The sequence below is a fragment of the Theobroma cacao genome, chromosome 10 (genome assembly GCF_000208745.1).
Source record: "Theobroma cacao cultivar B97-61/B2 chromosome 10, Criollo_cocoa_genome_V2, whole genome shotgun sequence".
Lineage (NCBI taxonomy): Eukaryota > Viridiplantae > Streptophyta > Magnoliopsida > Malvales > Malvaceae > Theobroma > Theobroma cacao.
In genome coordinates, this window is record NC_030859.1 from 7,409,856 (window position 1) to 7,426,922 (window position 17,067).

At 34.2% G+C, this 17,067-nt stretch overlaps 1 protein-coding gene across 1 annotated transcript; it reads left to right on the top strand.

Annotated features, from left to right (window-relative positions):
* LOC18586643 (glucomannan 4-beta-mannosyltransferase 9) lies at positions 2,643 to 6,944 on the top strand. Its single transcript, XM_007010135.2, has 9 exons — positions 2,643 to 3,411; positions 3,532 to 3,630; positions 3,795 to 4,047; positions 4,875 to 4,985; positions 5,088 to 5,224; positions 5,629 to 5,742; positions 5,843 to 6,042; positions 6,166 to 6,360; positions 6,491 to 6,944. The coding sequence occupies exons 1-9, from the start codon at positions 3,076 to 3,078 to the stop codon at positions 6,651 to 6,653; spliced, it is 1,608 nt and encodes a 535-aa protein (XP_007010197.2). The 5' UTR covers positions 2,643 to 3,075; the 3' UTR covers positions 6,654 to 6,944.

Consider the following 17,067-nt stretch of genomic DNA (forward strand, 5'->3'; position numbering starts at 1 on the left):
GATTTGTAATCCTTCGTATTTTGATTATTTGATAACTATTGCTCACCGGGGAAGTGCGAAAGCTGATACGAGAGCCTTGCGAGGTTTCGATCGACATTCGGGGTGAAGAATGTTTGTCGAGGCTTCGCGGCGGTTGTCACGGGCTCGATGGGGAGTTCCGGGTCGTGACATTTAGAGTTCACTTCACGCTAAACCACAACGTGAGGGTGAACTCAGCCAATGCCAAGGAACGATTATGTTTTCAAAATAAAAACATAATTTATGCGTACATGACTTTTTAACAGTCTTGGAGGACTCGGTTGGGATAGCCCTCGATCAAGGCATCCCTGATAACTGAGTATGAGAATGATTTTTGGCACGAGCCAAGCTTTTCAAGAAATCATAAGCCTAGTTGTTTATTTGGTTGAAATATGTTGAAAGGTAATGAAATTACAATATGATGATTTATTTTAATTGTCTCCATTTACTCGGCTTTAAATATTTTAGATGGTATTTGTTTACTTACTGAGATTATATAATCTCACCACCCTCCTTTCCACCCATTTCAGGCTCAGGATAGTGTGTAGATAGCTGATATCATCGAAGGCTATAGTCAGCTTTACTACTCCAAAAACTGTAGGTTTACTGCCTTTGTGCACTTTTGTTCCTTGTGGGCCCACGAGTCATTGTAAAGTAAATTTCATATCACGGTTATCTGTATTGTAGTACGTATGAATTTATTAAGCTTTTACATTACAAAAAAAATTAATTACCGATGACTCTATAAATATTGTTTTACAAGAAATTAGAATATTTTATTGAATATTTTTATTTTATTCAAATAGTTGCAATATCATTTTTAATAAATGTTTTAGACACTCAAATTTATTTTAAATCATGAAATATGTGTTTTTCACTCATCTACTACATTTTTAGTAAGGTTCGAAAAATTTTGAGGAAAAATGACGAAAACGCCCCTGTGAGGCAAAAATTATTTTTCCACGGTTTTGAAAGGGAAAAAACTTAAAATTATTTAAAAACGAGGTTTGGCGATGATTACTCATAGGGGAGATGAGAAAAATGGTATTAAAGCCTTGCGGGGTTCCGGTTGGCACTTTGGGTAACGAATGTCTATCGGGACGTCGCGGCGGTTGTCACGGGTTCGAGGGGAGTACCGGGTTGTGACATAAGGAGTTTGCCAAATACTATTACTTGATATATGGAGAATATCCAAATACTATTGCTTGAAATATGGAGAATATTGTTACTGGAATAATGAACATATTTTGCTGCTTAATTTGAGGATTCATGTAGATTTTATAATATCTCACATGACATTTTATGAACTTTTTTTTCAATTAACATTCTCTGAATTTTTTTCTCAATTAACATCATGTGAGTAACTTCTGTTCCCATAGGATTAATTCGTCTGTTAATTAATTTTATTCGATAAAATTCTAAAAATATTTTTAAATATGAATAAATAAACAGACTTGAAATCAAAAGTATTTTGATAATGTTATTGGACAATATTAATAGTTTAATTTCTGTGAAAGCATAAGTTATCCATAAGATGCTGATTAGGAAAAATAATATTTACAAGATGTAATTGAAAAAAAAAAATCACCAAATGCCATGTGATATAAATTAACATCATATGAGATGTATGTGAAATTTACCTTATATTATTGACTAGAGGTATTCAAGATTTTATAAACTTAAAAGTTAACCACATGGTCTTCGTTCCTTAAAAAAAAAAAGAAACGAAAAGAAAGATATTATGCACGAGAGTCTCTAAGCTGCAGCCAAACAAAATAACATACCATAATACTAATTCCACACCCATTATTTTCCTCTCACCTTCTCTTAACAAAATAAATAAATATAAAAAAGGAAATTAAAGAGGAAAACATTTATTAATTTGCCAACCTTTCGTTATTTTCAAAGATTTCTAGGTTAATATGCAGGTGATTCATGAATGATTCAACAATTATTTAAGAGTAATTAAAGCTGTAGGAATGAGTTAATTAATAAAGCATTTTTCAACCTAATCCTGCCTAAAAGCAGTCAACCCACTTGGCCAGAAAATCACTTAGCACCCAAAAGTTGAACCTCCCCTATCATTTCCTCCTTTAAACCTTATAGCTCCATATCTAATTAGCAATATTTTCAGTAATTAAAACCTTTTGTTCATATCCAAAGTTGCCGCTCAATGAAACAACAAATGATTTCAAACATATTGAGCTCCTAATTCATAAAAACAATGTGATTCACACTGAATGCTATTTTATTTTTGCTATATTTAATATAACCAAAACTAAATCCAATTATTCTTTTATTGTATCTAAAAACCTTTTATTAATTTATATCAAGCTTCCTAGCTTCTTCTTTCGTGACCCAAGGTGATTGAAAGTGATGTCCAAACTCGTTTTGGGTTAGTTACAGATTTATAAATTAAACAAAATTTTAAAGGGACACATTAATTAAATTAAAATATGGAGTTGTAAATCGAAAGCTGCAGGAATTCGACTTTCATTGCCGGTTTAAGATCCGCAGTCCCTTTCCTTTTGACCAACTGTTCTTTGTAATTAAATTTTGTTATATATTTATATATATAACAACACAGGCTGCATTCTAGCATCATCTCTTTAGCCTCTCTTCTATAAACAATTTGCTAGGTAAAGAGGAGAGCATAGAGAGTCGACACCCCCCAAACCCAAGCTTTGTTTGTCTCCAACTCTCTTTTCAATTAGAATTTCATGCTTGCTTTGTTGTATTTTTTTGCCCTCTTTTTCTTGTTTGTATAGCAAGGTTTGAAACTTGGTTCACCTTCAGTTTTGTGATCATTCTGGAAGTGGGTCTGCTGCTGCAATGGAGTGCTTTAGATCTACTTACTGACAAAAGTCCAGCTTGCTGTCTCCTACATTGCCTATACGTAACTCACAAGCAATAATCACAGCTCTTGAAACCAAATATAGATTCGTGTTCTTTTCGCAAAGCCAAGCTACTCCTCTATAACTAAAGCACGTATAGTAACACCATAACGTGTGGTACTTTCTCAGGCAGGCTCCTATTTGTCCATACCAAAGAGCTCTGATGGACCAGATATCGGAGACGTCCAGGACCATGATTCCAGGCACATTTCAGGTCAGTCAGGATGATATTACAGGCCAAGTTGGGTTGATTTGGCAGCAAACAAAAGCGCCATTGATCGTGCCTGTCTTGAAAGGTATGGTGGTTTTGTGTCTGGCAATGTCAATAATGCTTTTTGTTGAAAGGGTGTATATGGGAATTGTTATAGTCTTTGTGAAGTTGTTTGGGAGAAAACCTGAGAAGATGTACAAATTGGAGCCAATGAAGGATGATGTTGAGCTTGGTTATTCTGCTTATCCCATGGTTCTAGTACAAATCCCAATGTACAATGAAAAAGAGGTGAATTCTTTGCTTTGTTAATTCTTATATTATTCACCTACTCACCTTGGTCAGTTTAAGTGTCTATTTGTATATATAAAACGTTAAATTTGCTTATGATTACTGTTTTATTGTACACAGGTTTATCAGCTATCAATTGGAGCTGCATGTGGGCTGTCATGGCCACCTGATCGGATCATAATTCAAGTGCTCGATGATTCAACAGATCCTGCCATTAAGGTTCTGTCAATAACCCACCTCATGGAATTTTAAAGTAACTATATATGCCTCAAGTTACAGATTTGGAAAATGTTACTGTTTCGTCGTGAAAAATTGTAGCCACCCAAAACCGATATTACCAGCACTTAACACGATTTTTGATGTGGGTTTCTGAAATGCTACAGACCCTGGTGGAACTAGAATGCCAAAGATGGGCAAGCAAAGGCATAAACGTAAAGTACGAAATAAGGGACAACAGGAATGGATACAAGGCAGGTGCTCTCAAAGAAGGCATGAAGCATAGCTATGTCAAACAATGTGACTACGTGGCTATTTTTGACGCTGATTTCCAACCTGAGCCAGACTTCCTCTGGCGCACCATCCCGTTTCTTGTCAGCAACCCTGAAATTGCACTTGTTCAAGCACGTTGGAAATTTGGTAACCTTTATTAACCCCTTTTTTAGACTTGATTAAACTACTTGTGCTTTGATTATTGCCTGACTTTTTTTTTTTGTGTCGGTGGTCCTTCCTGTCTGGCTCTTTTGTTGTTTCTTGGCCACGAGATGTATGGTCTACTGCCCTTCTTATTTTCCTTTTAAATTAAGGTTTAATGATATCATTGGACGGGAACAGAATGTTGCCAGGTGTGGAGAGGTTGGTGGGGCAAACTAGTGTCATGTATGGCAACTGAAGAAAGTTAAAAAAAGAAGATGTCAAAACTGGCAATTAAATATTTCTGCATGATCAATATTCAATTAGGATGTAAACTCTTGATTGTTTCCAATGGCCAACCCTGAAAGAGAGTAATGCTTTCTTTGATTTGTCATTGGAAGAGAAGGCTCTTAACAATAACACCCGCCTTTGGATAAAATTAAATAGACATAGGCATAATTCAAAATGACATGACGCTGATACATTCAACATGGATTACTTTGCTAGATGCTAGACTGGTCTTTCATTTTCAGATGATTTGACTGTCAATTCATTTTTATTAGAATAATTTTAATTCAAATTATTCATAGTGGATCTTTGTTGTCGTGAAACTTTAGATGAAGAAATCAACTGTGAAAATGAGAAATTCATTTTGATTTTTTATCAGTGATTAGTTCCTAGAAGAAGCTTTTTGTTTTTTGAAGGAAGCCATGGAAAAGTGATTCTTCTTTATAACAAAATGGAGTAACACGTAAATACAAATTAATGAATTGATGATTGTGTGATAATTTGGATGCTATAATGATCATTGTGACTTTTGGTTTCTGTTTCAGTCAACTCAGATGAATGCTTAATGACAAGGATGCAAGAGATGTCATTGGATTACCATTTCATAGTGGAGCAAGAAGTGGGGTCTTCAACCCATGCTTTCTTTGGTTTCAATGGTAAACAATCTTCACAAAGGCATTAAAGTTTTAAGTCCTTTAATAAAGCAAATTTCTATGCATATCAGTCATGGTTATAAGAAGCCAGATTATATTCTGCAGGGACGGCAGGTGTCTGGAGAATTTCGGCACTCAATGAAGCCGGGGGATGGAAAGACAGAACAACAGTGGAGGACATGGATTTGGCTGTCCGAGCTAGTCTTAAAGGCTGGAAATTCGTTTATGTCGGTGACCTCAAGGTATTGTTATAATCTTAATATGATTATAGTACTGTTGGAAAAAATTTTAATAATACCTGGTAAATGTAAAAGCTATTAGCCACCTTATCAGGGAAAAAGAGAGCAAACTGTTTCAATCCTGTGAAAGCTGTTCAACTTTGTATCTAAAAGTGGGGCTTGTTTTAAAAGATTGTTGTTGGAAGTTGAAGTCGATGTGGCTGAAACTAAATTGTCAGCAGTTGAGATCTTAGCAAATGTTTAATCAGTTTGAAAAATTTTTATTACGGTTTGTTTGAAGTGAAAATAATCTCATCATCTCCAGAAGCATGCGAGATTCAAATAGTTGTCGATATTAAAATTGTTTTTCAGATTTCTTGTTTACCAAATAGATTCTATTTGACCTTCTTATTATTGGCTTATTTTAGGTGAAAAATGAATTGCCAAGTACTTTCAAGGCCTACCGATACCAACAGCACAGATGGTCATGTGGCCCTGCTAACCTCTTCAGGAAAATGGCAGTGGAGATCATAAGAAATAGGGTAAGATGCCAACTGATTTATGGGTGCAGAATTTTAAACCAATCAGTTGTTTTGCCCATATATAGTAACCTAACACTCACTAACCTGCTGTTTATTGCAGAAAGTTTCTCTCTGGAAGAAGTTTTACGTGATCTACAGTTTCTTCTTTGTCCGGAAGATTGTGGCTCACCTTGTCACATTTATTTTCTACTGTGTTGTTTTACCGGCAACTGTTTTTGTTCCTGAAGTCGAGGTTCCCAAGTGGGGAGCTGTCTACATTCCTTCTATCGTCACTCTTCTCAATGCTGTTGGAACTCCAAGGTTATTTTCTATTCTGAACTTGCTTTCCCTGCGTTTCCATCAGCCTACAGCAATGAAAAATGCTGTCAAGGTTCCATCCTGGTCAATCACTTAAATTTTAAACTCTGATTATTAATGTTGCAGGTCATTGCATCTACTGATTTTCTGGATTCTTTTTGAGAATGTCATGTCTCTACATCGGACTAAGGCAACATTTATTGGTCTGCTGGAGGCAGGGAGAGTGAATGAATGGGTTGTTACAGAGAAATTGGGAGACGCTCTCAAGACAAAATTAGGTGGAAAAGCTCCCAGGAAACCCCGCATCCAAATTGGAGAAAGGTAATTACCTACTCTGAATCACTTTACAGTGACTATCTTCATTGAATTTAGCATCAACTAATCCTTAGCACAATACAAGCTTAACACATTTCCTAAATATATTTCCTGCTTGATGGTTGCATATAAACAGAATCCATTTGCTAGAGCTTGCTGTTGGGGCATACCTCTTCTTCTGTGGCTGCTATGATCTGGCTTTTGGAAAGAATCGCTACTTCATATTCCTATTCCTGCAATCTATCGCCTTCTTCATAGCCGGTGTTGGTTATGTTGGAACCTTTGTTCCAACCTCTTAGCAAAATCAATCAAACAAAGAATCATCTCCGAAGTCTTATCATTCCCCTTCTGTCTTCTCCATATATAAGACACTTCAATTTCTGTGATTGTTATTAATTTTTTTCTTTTAATTCAAATTGTTACAGTTTTTAGATTATTACAGAAAGGGTGGTCATTCTTTTATGCTGAGCATAAGTGGATTTGAGCAATCAAGTTGAATTGCAATTTTCTCTTGTACAAACATGTTCAAGAAAAATGAAAGCAATTACGGGAAAATATCTTAATATCAAGTACCAGGATCCAATCTATATAATTACTTTTCCTTCAATGTATACTCAGAGATCAATTTTTCATCCCAGGGAATATAATTTGCTGCTAGCATATTCAGATTTTATAATGAAAGGCTTAAAACCAAATAAGCCCCTGAGCTATCAACAATTAGACAACTGAATCCTTCTTCTATTGAGTCAAATTAGAGCCCTTCTACTTTAGCCTCATCCAATAGAAGCCATTTTTGCTACACTTTTGTAGGCTTAAGAGGAAAACATTTAAACAACCCCATCTTAATTCTTCTGAACAAGTACAATTTTGAAGGATCACAAGATTTGAATCTCAAGTTTTTGAGAGGGCCATTAAGTCAAATATTCAAATTATTAAAAAATCTTACTTCAAGATATTCTTCAGGAGCCACATACGTGAGAAAAACTAAATAATTTATATATATATATATATATATCTAAAAATCAAAATAATCAACTTATAATTACTCTTATTTAAATTACACTCGTCCTTTTCTCTTTTGCTAGAAAATGGACTGGGGCTTAAACTTGCTATGAATTCTATTACTCTCATTCTATTGCTATGAATATGTCAACCTTGGAGCTTCCCTCTTGTCATCGGATTGAGCTTTTGTTTTGATATCTAAAGATCTTAAAACTTATCTGCACGTTGGTTAACTCTTGCTATGTGTAACTCTATCTATCCGTAGTTACTAGATGCCTTGCTTGTTTCTTTTTTTTTAAAAGGCAAGAACATTTCATTGAAAGAGCCGGCAAGGGGTTGCTAGACAAAATGCAGAGAGTGTAGAGAATTATCCGTTCAGCTGCTAATCCCCTATTACAAAGCAACAAGTCCCCTGTTATAAGGGTCCTAAATGGCAACACAGTTTAGCCACAAAAACACAGGATAAAAAACAAAGGGGCAGAAAATATTCATGCCCACCTGTACATGCAGAAATTGTCACGTCCAAAACTTGAGGCATAACAGATATAGCACACTTATAAGATATAATCCTCCAAACATTTAAAAGCTAAAAAAAACACATCTCATACAATTAACTAAAGGGGCCAATATCTTTGAAAAAGTAATGATTCATAAAAGCTAAATCTGTCTTCATAATTCAAAAGGGGCATAATTCAACAATGTTCAGAAGTAAGTTTCCAATACTATGAAACTAAAATGTCGAGATAAAGGCATTAATAATTACTTCAAGATAATTCAAAGTTCATAACATTTAAACAGCCTTAAAACAATCCAAATTCATATGCTAGCCTATGAAACATCACTCTCCAAAATTTCCCATGTGTCTGACCAATTCACAACTTGTAAAAAAAACATGACTGGTGTGAGTACAACCACTCAGCAAGTAACTGACATCCCCTCAGTTGGATTGAGCATACGTTAAAACAGTTACACAAAAAATATAATTAATTGTATAGATATCAAAACAAAGTTTGGGTAATCTCATTCAGAATCATATTATTTCAAAGTTTCATTTTCAAATAACAGAACAAACATAATTTCACAATATTTCAAATTTTAGAGGTCTCTTGTAACATGCTATGACCACACTTACCCTTGTGGCATAGGTCATAATCATAACAGAAACCATAATTAATACCTGTGGCATGGGTCATAATTACATCAAAAACCACAATTAACCCCAATGGCATGAGTCATAAATATATCAGAAACAACAATTGGCTGCATTGAATATATATTACAAAAACTACTATTTTGTAACTGGTAATACGATTTGATATTGATCTCTAATAACAGAGGACATGTTTGACATGACCAACAATTAACCTCCATTGATAGGATCATAACATAGCCATACTAGGACAAAAAAACAAAACAAATTTTTTGATTACCCAAATTCACAAAATAGTAATATTCACTTTCACCAAAACACATATCGTATACATCCAATTTCTCATATTCATTTCAATTGAAATATTTTATGTTTGTATTCGTAAAGATATTCATATAAGTATAAATTAGACAAAATCATATTCAAATTTCAAAAATGAGAAATCACACTTTGTAAAATTCACATTCTAACCAAACATAGGAAAATCATATATATATATATATATAAAGACATAAACACACATTTGTTATACATAATATACAAAATTCAAATCCACAAGGCTAATTTATAGGGTATGAAAACACCAAAGGGATATTAGTCACTTACCTGGTTTGTCAAGTTCACTTTCAAGCAGCAATCAGAAAATTCCTGTAGTTGCCTAATATATCCAAAAAATATATATGTTAGTAGTATAAGCTCAAAGCAATATATACTACAAGGGGGATGAATTGGTATTTTCAAAAATTTTCTTTGCAAGCTTAATGAAAAATAACCCCTTTTTGAAAAACAAGTTTTCTTCTTGTGTAAAAAATAAACCAAGTTATTTTTCTTTAAAGCAAATATCAATTATAAACCACAAGGCATAAAAATAAATCAAGACATGAGGATTTTATAGTGGTTTGGCTTTCTCAAATGCCTACATCCACTCCCTTGGCTCACCAAGGAATTTCCAATCCACTAAAAAGATTTTTGTTTTCTAATGGGATTAAGTGATAACTTTTACACAATCCATAAAGGGATTCTTGCTTTTTAATGGGATCAAGTGAACATCGACTTTTTCATAGTATCAAGTGATAACCCTTATACTAACTTTTTCATGAGATTAAGGGATAATCCTTACACAATCCACAAAAGGATTTTTATTTTTTAACAAGATCAAGCGGTAACCCTTAACAATGCCTTTTCATGGGAGCAAGCACAACCCACAAGTAGCTTTTAAAGGTTAAGCTATAACTTTTACATGATGTGTACAAAATATAACAAGAATGCCTCTAGAAAGGTTGGGTGCTAAGAAGTTTAAGCTTGGGTACAAAGAGAAGGAATATTTTCTCAAGGATTTTCAGGTGAATGATTCTTCAAAGCTTGATGGAAGACTAAGATGAAGGCTAGAGAGGAAAAATAAGCTTTAGGATTTCTCTTTAGGGTTTTCCAAGTAAGTGCTAGTCTTCTCTCTTTTCCAAATGACTTAAAGGTAACTTTTTATAGCTGATGTGAAGTTTGGAATCGTTAAACACAAGCTTGAATCAAAGCTTCATGGAAGACTAAGATGAAGGCTAAAAGGGAAAAAAAAAGCTTTAGGATCTCTTTTTAGGGTTTTCCAGGTGAGTGCTAGTCTTTTCTCTCTTTCAAATGACTTAAGGGTAGCTTTTTATAGCTGATGTGAAGTTTGGAATTGTTAAACACAAGTTTGAATCAAATCGGTCCATTGCTGAAGCTTCAAGGTCAACTACAATGCTCTTAGGGTCGACTATGTTCTTCAAATTTCTCAAATTAAGGTTTCATAGTCGAGAATAACCTTCCTCTACTCGATCTAATTCCCAATAGCGTGATTTTTGCAAGTCTGTCCTGTCAAAGTTGACTTTACAAGCATCAGGATCAATTATGTCTCTTCATTTCCCTCTTTTTCATGCATCAAAGTAGCTAGGGTCAACTACCATAATGCCAGGGTCAACTATGGCTGTGCTTTTCTCCAATTTTTTAGCTTTCTAGATTAGGTTCGACTATGGTTCTGTATACTTCAAGTTTTTCATTCTTTCTGCCTTTGGATTGACTTGACCTTCTCTAGGGTCAGCTTTTAACTTGTATCTTGAGGTTTCCTTAGCTTTTTGGCACTTTTCTTCAACTATTTCTTCCTTGCCTTGTTCATATCTTTGTTTTCTTAGGTGAATATGCATTATTTGAAAGCTTTTATGATATTTTCTAATGATGCATGGCTTTTCAAAGAATTTTGTAAACTTAGGGTATTAAAAATATATTTGAGACAATTTCAAATATTTGTCATTAAGCTCAAGATAATACGTAATTTTTGTCAAATCAAAATATGACGTAACTTAAGGCTAACAATCTCCTTTTTTTTTGATATGACAAAAACATAAGTAAAGCCAGGGCGTTGTAAAGACACTTGGGTGTTGTGAAAGACACCAATCGTGACGAGGTTGAAAACCCCACTAAGGTGAATCACCAATCTTGGCAAGGTTGAAAACCCTTCTAAGGTGAAAAATAGCCAAAATCCCACTTTGATTGGCTAGGCCAAATATACTAAAACCTCTTACTCTTTTAAAAGAGCCTAGAGAAATAAGCACTCTTGCTTAAAAAAATATTATTTATTTACTCTCAACTCTGAATGTCTTACAACTAAGCTCAAGGGTCCTATTTATAGCATTATAGGCCCAAATCCTAATAAAACTCTACTTCATGTTGTCTAATACAATTAGAATAATTAATAAGAGATTTAAATAAAATAGGTGTTCTATTGCTAAATAGAACATGACTAGCTTAAAGTCCTAATACAAGTAAAAGAAGAATTTTATTATACCTATAATTCCTAAATAATAATAATAATCTAATATTATACTCCTGTATCATTCTCTCTAGGTTGGAGAAAAATCGTTTTCAAGATCCATATCTTCATCATGTTCTCCATAGTAAGGTAAGAGATCAGCTACATTGAAAGTTGTAGAAACTTTATAATCTCCAGGAAGTTCAATCTTGTAAGCATTCTCATTAATACGTTCCAAGACTCGGAATGGTCCATCAGCTCGAGGAGATAGTTTTGCACGAGACTTAAGAAAACGTTCTTTCCTTAAATGAATCCATACTAAATCTTCCTTTTTAAAACTAGCTGGCTTTTTGTGTTTGTTGGCTTGCTTTTGGTATCTGTTAGTCTGACGATTAGTGTCACGACCTGGTACTCCCTTCGAGCCCGTGACATCCGCCGCGATGTCTTGATAGACATTCATTATCCGAAATGTCAACCGAAACCTCGCAAGGCTCTCGCATCAATTTTACATCTCCCCTGTGAGCAATAGTTACTAAATATCATGTTTTAAGGGAATATAAACTATTTTTAAATCAAAACAAACAAAAAAGAAATTTCTGCCACATAGGGGTATTTTGGTCATTTTTATTTGAAAATTTTGAAACCTGGTAAAAATATAGTATACGATCGAAAAATATACATTTCTTACCTAAAAATAATTTTAGTAATCTAAATCATCCATTTAAAATGAAATTATGGCTAATCAAACTAAATAAAAGTATTCAATAAAATATTCCATTTTCTTATAAAACAATATTTATAGAATCCTGCATAAATAATTTTTGTAGTATAAGAGTAAAATAAATTCATATATATAATAACACACTAAACAAGGTATACAAAAATATTCTACAGTGACATGTAGGCCCCGATATAACCGAAAATATGCAAGATTGTAGACCTTCGATTTCTAAGGATGCAGATCCAAAAGTAATCCTCGACAAAATCGGTTGTCTACAGACTGTCCTGAGCCTGAAATGGGTGAAATGAAGGGGGTGAGTTTTTATAAACCCAATGAGTAAGCAAAGTTCATCTATAACATCTAAAGCTGAGTAAATGGAGATAGTTAAATCATCCCATCATAATATAATTCATAACATTCAAAACTCATTTTAATTCATATAAAATAATTACATTTCATCAAAAATAATCAGCAAGGCTTATGATTCTTTTAAAACTTGGCTTGTGCCAAAACTTGTACTTGGTGACACCTTGGCCCAAGCATCTAACCAAGTCCGCCAAGGCTATTAAAACGATATATACACATAAAACAAGTTTTTACGTTTAAAAACATAGCCGTTCCTTGGCGTTGGTTGAGTTTCACCCTCACGTGGTGGTTCAGCGTGAAGTGAACTCTAAACATACCTTAGGAGATACCCTCCGTGCCTCTCATACTAAGGTAAAATATAACAGGGTTTACCGTGCCCCTCTAATAGGCAGGTCCATGAAAACCTACCCACTGCAGTAAGCTAATCACTTATCCCACTAAATCAATAAAAATTTTGGCAATATGACATGGCTAATATGATATTACCCAGCCTGTGTCACGACAAAACAAAACAGTTTATATATTCCACACAAAACACAAATCTAGCCATTCATGCCATCACATTGTCATAAGCCACCAATTCAAACCATATATAAAAACACGAGTATATAGTCTCCACTTACTCAATTTCCAAAACCAGTATTCAATTTCAAAACAAGTTATAAAACTCATTTCATTTAACCAACACTTCAATTTTAAAGCATAATAATTTACCATTTAAACTCATTATTCTTTAAAACATAAAAACGAGTAGAAACAACTTTAGATAGTTAAGATGAAAGTCTGTTACTCAAAATAGCAAGAGTTTAGAGTACTCCTATTCTTGGTCCTCGGGTACGATATTTTTGCCTTTATCAGAGGGCTCACCACCTATACATAATACACGACACATAATTCAATATATTTGTGTCAAACTGTTATAAAGCTATTTCAGGCTCTATATGAATGCATGAAGTTGAATGAGAAATGTTCGGATAGTCACTTAAAGATGGTGTTCTACGTAGGTTCAATTGTGATCGGAATGAATTTGTATTCGACCTAATTCGAACTATACACCATTGATTTAACCAAAACATCCGATTTAACTCCAAATATATTCATTACACTCCCAATAATCTAATACACCAAAGCATTACAATGAACTTGAATTTTGACTAACTTCACCATTTTTCGAAATTCATTCCGATTCCGAACTAACATACTAATCAATGTCTACATAGTCTCGTCAATCCATATATATATCATTAGGAATAAAATCCAAGTCCATTTACTATGATTTTCTCATTTTCCATCAAGCCATTTTCTAAAGGAACTATATTTTTCAATAACCGGTTTCGATATCCAACACCATAATTCATCAATTGCTAGCTAAATAACATGAAATACAACCAAATCCATCATCAACATGCCATATAGAAAATTCGGCCAAATGAGGGTGATTGAAAAACATGTGATTTTCTTACTTGTTTTTCCTTCCAAACATCACAAAATGACTAAAAACACTAGGATATTATGAAATCTAGCAAAATTCATCACCAAAACTTCTCTATCTAGATTTGGCTAGCAAAGGTTCCCTCTTAAAAACTTGAATTTCAGTCATGGAGAATGAAAAAGAATGCAAGGGAAAGGTAGATCACAAGTTAAAATTAAAAAATCTTACCTTTACTTGCTTGATTCCTTGAAATCTAACAATTTCTCTTGAATTTTTTTTTCCTTCCTAGGGTTTGCTTTTCTTTTTCTCTTTGTTCCCTTGCTTGGCCGGCCATAAGAGTGTGAATGTGAGGGTTTTAAGTGAGTTTATATAGGCAATTAAAATAATATTAAAGCTTGACACTTGTTACCTTTTAATTGGTCCATGTTTAAAAACTTAATAATTAAGCATTTCATTCCCACCACATATAATCTCTTACTAAAAAAATAATGAGTGAAATTCATGGGTTTGACAAGTGTCATGGTGGTGTAAAATTCTAAAATTTCTAATTTCGTTCTCATGGACTCTCAAAATGACCATTTTGCCCTATGTTCGAAAAAATGTCGAAATTAAAAATTTTCACTTCTTAAATTCAAATAATTCTCTAATTAATCAAATTTAGTCAAAATATCATCCAACATTCCAATTTTAACCTTGGGTGGCAAAATGACCATTTTGCCCCTACGTTATGAAAATTCCTAATTTGACTCCAAATTAATCCTCGAACTCCGAATCACCATATTAAAACATTCTAAGGTTCAATAACTCTTAAATACATCCTAAAATCTCTATTCAAACTAGTTCGAGGTTTTAATCGACTTAATTGTACCACTAGGTACAATACTGACTTTTAACGATTCTTCGAGGCATCCAAGTATGCAAACATGCTATCAAATACGTGAATGACATGGCAAGTATATAATAGAGCTGGGCTTGACAATTAGTCTTCTTTCGAACTTCTTCATGAAGCTTCTTGATTTTCTTAGCACGTTTTTTAGCATCAGCACTAAATTCATGAGTAGTTGGTAATGTAGAAAGGTCCAAAGGACTAAGAGGGCGTTTTCCATACACCACTTCAAATGGACATCTTCCAGTGGTTTAGCTCACAGAATTATTATAAGAAAATTCTACTTGTGCTAATACAAGATCCCATTGGCGAATGTGTTTACCTACAAAGCTTCATAATAAGTTTCCCAAACTTTTGTTGACCACTTCTGTTTGACCATCCGTTTGAGGGTGACTTGCTGAACTAAATTGTAAGTGAGTTCCCATTTTCCTCCATAGAGTTTGCTAGAAATGACTCACGAGCTTCACATCTCAATCTGAAATGATGGTTTTTGGAATTCCATGAAGATGCACAATTTCTTTAAAGTACAAATCAGCTATGTGAGAAGCATCATCAGTTTTATGGCATGGCACAAAATGAGCCATTTTGGAAAATCTATCGACAACTACCATTATAGAGTCCTTTTGCCTTTGAGTTCTTAGTAAACCCAAAACAAAATCCATACTCACATCTACCCAAGGAGCTTCAAGAATGGGTAATGGTTTATACATACCATTGCTTTGATTTCCAAGTTTGGCAATATGGCAAATACGACACCTTTGAATATGTCGGATGATATCTCGTTCCAACTTGGGCCAATAAAACTTTTCTTTCACAAGAGCCAATGTTTTGTCTCTCTCAAAATGTCTAGCTAATCCTTCATTATGAGCTTCCCAAATAATAGATTGGCGTAAAGAACATTGAGGGATGCATAGTTGGTTACCTTTAAAAAGATATCCTTCTTGCTGATGAAATTGTCGATAAGGATGTTGGGAATTGGATTTCCATATCTCACTAAATTCAGGATCTTTCTCATACAATTCTTTCACAACTTCAAAGCCAACAACCTTCAATTGTAAGGTAGAGAGGAGAGTAAGGTGACGACTTAAGGCATCAGCTACTTTGTTTTGTGCACTTGACTTGTGCTTGAGGAGAATTGGAAAGGCTTGAAGAAACTCACTCCAAGCTGCATGTCGCCGATTAAGCTTGTGTTGGGAGTTAAGGTGTTTAAAGGCTTCATGGTTAGAATACAAGATGAATTCTTTTGGAAATAAATAATGGCTCTAATGATCGAGGGCTCGAATAACAGCATAAAACTCCTTATCATATGTTGAGTACTTCAATCTTGCATCATTGAGTTTCTCACTAAAAAAATAATTGGTCTTCTTTCTTGAGAAAGAACAACACCAATACCAACGTTAGAGGCATCACAATCAACTTCAAACACCAAATCAAAGTTTAAAAGTGCAAGCACGGGAGCTTTAGTAATCATTTATTTCAATTCCTTAAAGCTATGTTATTCCTTGGTACTCCATATAAAACTATCTTGTTTGAGGAATTCAGTAAGCGGAGTCGCAACTGAACTGAAGTTTTTGATGAAACGTCAATAAAAAGAGGTCAAACCATGAAAGCTTCGAACATCATGAAGTGACTTTAGAACTGGCCAATTGACAATAGCATCAAATTTGCTTTGATCCACTTCAATCCCTTGGTTTGAAACAACATATCCCAAAAAGATAACTTTGTTTGTCATAAATTCAAACTTCTTTAAGTTAGCAAAAAGCTTTTGCTCTCGAAGTACTTCAAATATTTGCCGTAAATGTTCCAGATGCTCATTCTAACTTTTACTATACACCAAAATATCATCAAAATAAACTACAACAAACTTCTTAATAAAATGATGGAATACCTAGTTCATTAGGCGTATGAATGTGCTGGGTGCATTAGAGAGGCCAAATGGCATAACTGTCCATTCATATAGCCTATCATGAGTTTTAAATGTAGTTTTCCATTCATCTCCAGGTCGCATTCGAATTTGGTGATAACCACTATGCAAATTTATCTTGGAAAAGATAATAGCACCATGCAATTGATCCAACAAATCATCAAGTCTAGGAATGGGAAAATGATACTTGATGGTGATTTTGTTCACGGCACGACTATCAATGCATACACGCCATGTTCCATATTTTTTTGGAACTAACAAAGTAAGAACAGCTTAGGGGCGAACGCTTTCTCTTACCAGGCCTTTCTCCAAAAGTTGTTTGACTTGATGTTGTAACTCCTTATGCTCTTGCGGACTCATGCGATAAGTAGGCTTATTTAGAATTATAGAACCAGGGATGAAATCAATGGCATGCTGAATATCTCGCATTGGTGGCAGTCCATGGGGTATCTC